This window comes from Triticum dicoccoides, chromosome 5B (genome assembly GCF_002162155.2).
Source record: "Triticum dicoccoides isolate Atlit2015 ecotype Zavitan chromosome 5B, WEW_v2.0, whole genome shotgun sequence".
NCBI lineage: Eukaryota > Viridiplantae > Streptophyta > Magnoliopsida > Poales > Poaceae > Triticum > Triticum dicoccoides.
Genome location: NC_041389.1, coordinates 474758665 through 474766246, shown reverse-complemented (window position 1 = coordinate 474766246; position 7582 = coordinate 474758665). Strand labels below are relative to the sequence as shown.

The 7582-nt window shown below is 44.7% G+C and overlaps 1 protein-coding gene and 2 long non-coding RNA genes across 8 annotated transcripts in view; 1 reads left to right on the top strand and 2 right to left on the bottom strand.

Moving 5' to 3' along the window:
• The window catches only part of LOC119305805, a 4664-nt gene extending 3770 nt beyond the window's left edge, over window positions 1-894 (bottom strand). The window contains exons 1-2 of the mRNA XM_037582224.1: window positions 786-894; window positions 393-505 (exon numbers count right to left, since the gene is read on the bottom strand). Of these exons, the coding sequence (XP_037438121.1) occupies window positions 393-505; window positions 786-858 (186 nt within the window). The 5' untranslated portion in view covers window positions 859-894. The remainder of the gene's footprint in view (window positions 1-392; window positions 506-785) is intronic.
• Window positions 895-2368: 1474 nt separating this feature from the next.
• The window catches only part of LOC119310942, a 6827-nt gene continuing 1613 nt past the window's right edge, over window positions 2369-7582 (bottom strand). For 2 of the 5 annotated variants that reach the window (XR_005150808.1, XR_005150807.1), the window contains exons 4-6: window positions 3674-4837; window positions 3048-3166; window positions 2369-2886 (exon numbers count right to left, since the gene is read on the bottom strand). This is a non-coding gene — a long non-coding RNA (uncharacterized LOC119310942). Of the gene's footprint in view, window positions 2887-3004; window positions 3167-3673; window positions 4838-7582 lie in introns of all 5 variants that reach the window. The other 3 variants (XR_005150809.1, XR_005150810.1, XR_005150811.1) reach the window with 3 other exon arrangements.
• LOC119310944 lies at window positions 5496-7571 on the top strand. 2 transcript variants are annotated; one of them, XR_005150812.1, is made up of 3 exons: window positions 5496-5610; window positions 5694-6989; window positions 7090-7571. It is a non-coding gene; the product is annotated as an uncharacterized LOC119310944 (long non-coding RNA). The 2 variants fall into 2 exon arrangements; XR_005150813.1 differs by having other exon boundaries at window positions 5694-7281; window positions 7376-7571.

The following is a 7582-nucleotide window of genomic DNA, read 5'->3' as shown; positions in this document are numbered from 1 at the left end:
AGGGCCGCGGCGACAGGGGACCCCCCGGGCACGCGCGGGCGCACCGCGGGAGGGGAGTGGAGGGGAGGGGGAGAGGGGGAGGGGAGCGGGGCGGGCCGGGAGGCGCGCGCCCGGCGGCCGGCGGGGGCTGGAAGCTAGGTCGCCGGCGGCGGCGGCGGGGGTGGGAACCCTAGCGGGGAGCGGGACTCACATCTTTATCCCACAACCAATACCCCCAAGACCATGTAAAAGTATTCAACAACTTTAGAAGCTACAGCAAATTAAAAGTACATGACACGAACACAGTTTGCGCAGCTAGAATTGATCCACCAATTTGCGCAGCTAGAACAGACACAGTGATATTTCACTTGCAATACAAGTATGTTGCAAATTATCAGCATTTAATGACGAACCTCAGGAAGGCCTGGTCCTGAACATCTCGATTTTTTAACACTCCCAGAATTGTCATCATGTAGACTGCAGGGTGAGCCCTTTCTTTTGGCTACGGATGAAGTCACCAATCCATCTGCAATACACGATGCATTTTTAGAATAAAAGAGATGCCGATGGAAGAGAATAAGAAGTATACTGCTCTTTTTATCTTTGGAAAACAGCACACACAATAGAGTACTCCCGCGCAAAAACAAAAGAACCGCAAACATGCTCTCTTGGTAAGAGATTGAACAGATTACAGGCTCATCGCAAAAAAGAAGAAAAAACCAAGTTGGTTCTGCCATCTCATGCACACACAACACATAACCGAGAGGAATAGGCGGAGCTAGGTAGCTGAGAGGCGGGCGGCTTACTGCGGCCTTGAGTTGGCCGGCGACGCCAATCCGGCTGCATAGACACGAGCCGATTGATTGCCAGCAACCCCATGGTGCGACGACGAAACTGGCGGACCGATTCTCTTCTCTCTCTCTCTCTCTCTCTCTATCCCCCGATCGGCTGCTCTATTTATTTTGAGGCAGCAGGGCGAGCTTTATCTGAATTCGGAACCAAGAAAGAAGGGGAGGCGGAAGGGGGATCGATCGCGTCGGCACCGGCCGCGGAGGGGCAGCCTAACGAAACAAGACACGGGAGGAAGCCGGACTCTGACGGTGACTCCTCTACCGTGCGCGGCAGCGAAAATATTCTACACGATGCCCCTGTTCACAACTTCTACATAGGAGACGGCCGGGAAAATATGCAGTGCTAGGGTGCGATTGGATCTGCGTGTAGGGATAGGCGTAGAAACAATTTGGTTTTTAATGACAAAAAATGTGTCAGCACTCAGCAGCCCTGACATGATGGGCCCACCACCCAGCACACGTGACAAAAAATGGGCTAAAACGACAAATATGACCTACGGTCAAAATCAATTCACAAACTGAACTGTTGGTGAAAAAATTTCGCTCCGCTGCCCCTTTCGTGTAACACCCGACAGCCAGGCGCCACACCACACTGTGCAGCGCCTGATTGACAGGCTCTACACATCTAGCCAGCGTCGCACCCTAGACCGGCTGAAAATTGCTAAGTCAGCGTGTAACGCCTCAGAGCTAGGCAGTGTAGCGCCTAGACGCTAGGCGTTGCACTAGTGGTCGCTTCATCTTGTAGTTGCAAATAGTGAAGCCACTAGTGCAACGCCTACACACTAGGCACTATATTGTATAGTGTAGCGCCTAGCTCTTGGGCGTTGCACACTAACTTAGCAATTTTTGGACAGCCCGGGATGCGACGCTGCCAGACGTGCAACGTCTATGAGTCAGGCGTTGCACAGTGTAGTGTGACGCTCGGATGTCGGGCACTACACGAAAGGGTCAGCGGAGCGAAAAAATTTCACCAATAGTTCAGTTTGTGAATTTATTTCGACCACAAGTCAGAACAGTGATTTTTGCCCAAAAATGTGTTTGCCAGTACCTACATGCACCTCGGGATTCACATCGGTCAGCCGTGAAGCAAATTATTCGTTATGTTCACCTGACAGCCTCTTATGGATTACATCTTCGGCCTGCTCCATCTGCTGTTCTTTCAACCTTTTTCAGATGCAGACTAGACAGGCAATCTTGATGATCCGCGATCCAAAGGGGGGGAGGGGGTATGCGGTCTCTTTCGGCTCCAACCTGATCGCTTGGAGTGCTCTCAAGCAAGTAGCAAATGCAACTGCAGAACTTATTTGGGTATAGTCTTTGCTTCGTGAGTTACGAGTACCTCAACGACAACCACCAATTTTTTGATATGATAACATTGGTGCTACACACCTTTCATCCAACCCAGTAGTTCAGATCAAGTTTATCTCCTCTAAAGATCAGCTTACGGACATCTTCACCAAGCCGTTGCCATTACCCTTGTTTAAGAATTGTCGACGCAATCTCAACTTGCGGATGATGGTTGAAATTGAGGGAGGGTATTAGACTTGTATGTAGCTTCGTATATGACTTGTAGTTGTACATGTAATCTCTTTATCTATACTTATACTATTAAAATACCAAACATGACTTCTCCTACGTGCACCCCACAAAGTGCACACAGGATAACCCCGCACGTCCGATCAAACCCACTTAGATGCATCCAACAGTCCACATTACATCCACCATAATACAAACAGATCTATGGTTCAAAACAAATGTTCTGCCGGCAGACTCCCCCATCCAGGATCCTACACAGTGCCCCACCACGCCACGATCCTCCACGATCGACGCCGCCATCACGCCACGAACCTCGCCTCGGCTAGCCGCCCCGTCGCCTAAGCCCCTGGTGTCCGCGACGTCCTCGACCCACCTTGCTTCTCTGCCTCTCCTCGCCCCGCCGTCCTCGCCACGCCGCCCTCGCCCTGTCCGCGACGTCCTCGACCCGGTGGACATCCTCAACCCGGCGCGCTACCCTACCTGCGGTGTCATCACCCCGTGTGGGCAGCAGCATCTCGACCTGCCAGGGCCACAGGTTAGATCAAGTTAATTTCCACGTCTTATGATCCGACAAAAGACAAAGGAAATTGCTCTTTCAATCTGAGTCTGTAATTTGTACTATGAAATTTGATACTTACAGTATATCATGAACAAACTGAGTTGACGAAATTTGATACTTACAGTATATCATGAACAAACTGAGTTGACGAAGGGTTAAATAAGTGTTTCACAAGTGGAACCATTGAAAAGACAATATGTCATCCTCTCAGCGTAGTGGGATACGTACTCCCATTCAGAACCTGACAAATAACAGCAATTCAGGTAAATACATATATCACCTACTCTTACCTACTTTGATCTTGTAAATCTAGAATATGCCATTGTCTCACAGGTCAAAAACCAGATCCAAAAGAGCTGAAGAGACAGAGGGAAAGGAAGAGGTATGCACTAAACAGGGATGCAATATTAAAGAAAAGACAGGAGGCAAGGGATCGTAAGAAAGCTACGGCTGCTATTCTAAATGGAATCAACACTCCATCTAAGCCACATGGGGCCATGTCGCCTGGTTACTCCATTTTCTCTGTTTGTAATAATACATTTCATGAATCACAAGTAAATTCATGTTAATTAAGTGTTCTTTTTGACAGGTTTTGACACTTTGGAGATGCCCAGTAAGCAGTCTGCTATCACCCAACAACGACACACACCAGCTGCGGAAGGTCATGTTTTCTCCTACATCCAACCATAATATCGGCGTTTGTGTGTCAACAACTAACATTGTGCATACAATTATGATGCAGGCATACCTGTTCATGTGATAATGAGTGATCAGACTCCACCTCATGGTCCAAATTCATTAAGAACACCAGATACCGCCGTTTCTAACAAGGAAAATGTCAATAATATCGACTCTGCCATTGGGTCCTCCCAACTGACTATGTTACCACCGCCACTTCAATCCTACAGAGGCAGCAGTTCATATGGTAATCAAGTGTCGCTCATATTAACTACCATACAGAGTAAAAACAATTGTTGCTCATGTTGTCTTGTACCAAATTAACACTTATTGTACAGAAGCAAAACAAGCACTTAAGGGGCGGAAGGGAAATGCCCGCTATGAGCAACATAAGCAAGTCATATTGCAAAGCCTACGTGACAAACGGCGTCGAACCAAATCGTCAACAGTAGTCCTTGCTACTACAGAACAAAATCAATCTGATATAGGTGATGCCAACTACATGGAACACTGTATATCCAATCTTTCATTTCCTAACTGACAGACACTCAATGTTTCTTTAGCTGATGAAGATTGTGATTGGCTACACACAAATGATATGTACCAGAGACAAGACTTTGGAAGGAGGATGCTGCCAGACAACATACTCACTGCGCCGTCATGTGGGCACAATCCCGTCGACAAATATAATGGTGATTTAATTGACTACTGCTTGGTTCATACCTTTCATTCATAGCTCATACTTGCCCATTTTGCCTGAATATGCTGCCAGGAAATGACCACGAAGATGATGCATATGGAATACTGGAGCCCGATGGCAACACAAACAACATTGATGGTTCACATTAATGCATATATGGTTTTTTGTTTAATTTACGAGATCTTATACATTATTACAAACTAATATTTGTCTACTATAGACTGCTTGGAAGACGGAAACCTTGTAGAAGCTGAATACCTTGAGCCTGATGAAGAAGCTAGGATGTTCTCCCACCAAGGTATGAACCAAATTCTGTTAGTGTCATTTCTGCATATCAAAAGATGCCTGAATATTCAAATTCTGTTCCAGGTGTTGAATTTGAATCCTACCGAGTTGAGCGATGTCACACTGATGGAACAAACACAAATGATCCTCATGATAGGGTTTACATTAACCTTCCCAGAAATCACCACGTCCTTAGGAAAGTTAGGGACTGCCTCCACTGTGGAGCATTGCGGTTTCAATACGAGGGACCTGCATTTTGTTGCAGAAAGGGGAAAGTAGGTTTATTTACACCCGAGGTTCCGGACGAGTTGAAACGGTTGTTCACAAGTCAATGTGATGACGATGCTAAATATTTTCGAGACAATATACGATACTTCAACTCTCACTTCTCATTCACAAGTCTTGGAGTCACCCTTGATCGTCGAGTAAGCACTGCGGCAGGAACCGGCGTATATACCTTCCGTGCATGTGGGGGTTGTACCACGCTCTTGATGTTCTGGTGCCGGCTAATAATGGCCCTAGGCATTTGCAGCTCTATATTTATGATACAGATCATAACTTGGTGCACAGGGCTAAGAGGTCTCCAGATCTAAATATAGATCTCATACGGAAAATTCTGCTAATACTAGAGCCTAAACCTCATGCGCAGGCTTTCAAGAGCCTTGGGTCTGTTCCGAATCTAGATGAGTACAAGATCTCACTAAACACAGATATCAAGTTGGATCAACGTACGTACAATGCCCCAACGACTTCTCAGGTGGCAGCAATATGTGTTGAGGGGAGCCACCCATAAAATTGTTTTGACAGGAGTGTTGCCGTGCATGGCAAAAAAGGAGACCGACCCCTGTATATTAGAGCCTACTATGGGTGCTATGACCCATTGTCATATCCATTGTTTTTCCCACGTGGGGAGAGTGGTTGGAATCGCTGGATGTCGTATGTTCAGGCCCCTGATTACACCACCCAAGATCCAGCACATAATTCTGGACCGCAAGAAAACCGGGCCTCTCAACTACATACAGGTATTATGTTCATTACTAATGTGTTATCTAATTACTATCTTTAAGAATATAAAAACAGTTGTCTTCGTTCACCTCTCAAACAGATGGAAACTTGGTTAATGGAAGGGAACAATTTGGGAACTTTGTGCCAGCTGAAGACCGAGTAACTGATTTACATACATGTATGATGTTCATTATTAATTTGTTATTATCTACTTACCATATTTGTGAATAAAAACTTATGTCTTGGTCGACCTATCAAATAGATGATAATTTGATTAATGAAAGGGAACAAGTTGGCAACTTTGTGCCAGATGAAGACCATGCCACTGGTGTACATGCAGGTATCAGTCGTCATTGCTTATTCTTAAGCAAATCTTATGTTGTCAAACATTATGAGTCCAGCCATTATACTGCTATTTATCTTCGATATTGTAGATGATAATGAGGATAACCAAGATGAGGATCTTGGTGACAATGAGGTGAATGCAACACAATCCAGGAAATTTGTTAGTGCGAGGGAGTACTACTGCTTCAAGCTACAGGTCAGGAAGAAGCTTTTTAACATCATCTTGTTCGGTGGGCGCCTTTTCCAACAGTGGGCTGTTGACATGTATATCAACATTGAGACTATGAGGCTGGACTGGTACTCAAAGCCAGAAAATCAAAAGGTTATATGAGGCTGGATGCATATAAAAAGATATTCTCTCTGTTATAATATTATACTACCACGTGTTTCAGCTACCGAGCGATGACGAATCAAGTGAAATATTGAACAATAATGAAGTGGAGGAAAGTAATTGCACGGAGAGCTCAGAATATACACCTATTCTTGATGAAAACATAGCAAACAGAGAGGCCAAATATTCTGAACATACACAGGTGGCGACCCTTTTCCAACTATTTCTTCCAAAATCATTCTAATTATATTATATCCTACATATGGGTAATTCTTTTAATATTGTCCTCAGAAATTAACCCACAACGAAACAAGTCAACAAATGGTGGTAACTGAGGACGAGGAATTGGCACAAACACCCGGCACGGAAGGGCTTCAAACTATAGAGGACAAGCTAACAATGCCCATGCATATAAACAAACATATACGACGGCATAACAAGCCTAAGATAGCACGAGACTATGTTGTTTCTCCACAAGGCACAGAACGAAACCTTCAATGTCCTTGTACTGCTACATTATTGTTTTTGTGTTCATTATCATTAAATGTTATCATGGCCATCATGACAGATTATGCCTGCACTGGCGATGATTGGTCCGTTATAAAAAATATCATATCCGAAACCAGCAAAGAAAGAAATTTAGTGAGCATCGGCGACGCATTTCTGAAAAAAAGACATTTACTATCTCTTCTAACTCCCAGAGAATGGGTTGGCGACGAAGTAAGTATATTATTATTATTATTATCGCATTAGGACAGGAAGATACTATTTGATTATGAGTATGTGTCATCTAATATACTATGTATACTTTTAATTATAGGTCATAAATACGTACATAAATTGCATGACTGCTACGGAGCATCTACAAGTAAGGTCAGGTGGAACCGTGTTCTTAGAGAATGCATGCATCTCTAAGATGATAAAGATCGGTAGCTATCTGCCATCAAATGACACGGATGCTGAACCAGCACGGGTATTAAACAGAGCCAAAGCGTATTTGGAAAATGATATGGTTAGTCTTAGTTTTCTACATATTTCTATGAATTACAGCGAGAACGACTGATTCGTCCACATACGAGTACAACTAAAATAATCATTTTTTTCAGATATACATTCCAATAAACATGGACGACGTTCACTGGTACCTATGTATTATAAATGCCAGAAAACAATGTGTTCAAGTGCTCGACTCGCTAGGCCCATGCATGAACTGCAAACAGGGGCGGATCCAGCCCAGCCCAGCGCCCCGGCCCCCTTCGTGGACTACAGTACTTTTGCTATAGTATTTGCTACAGTATACGAAAGAACTGGGC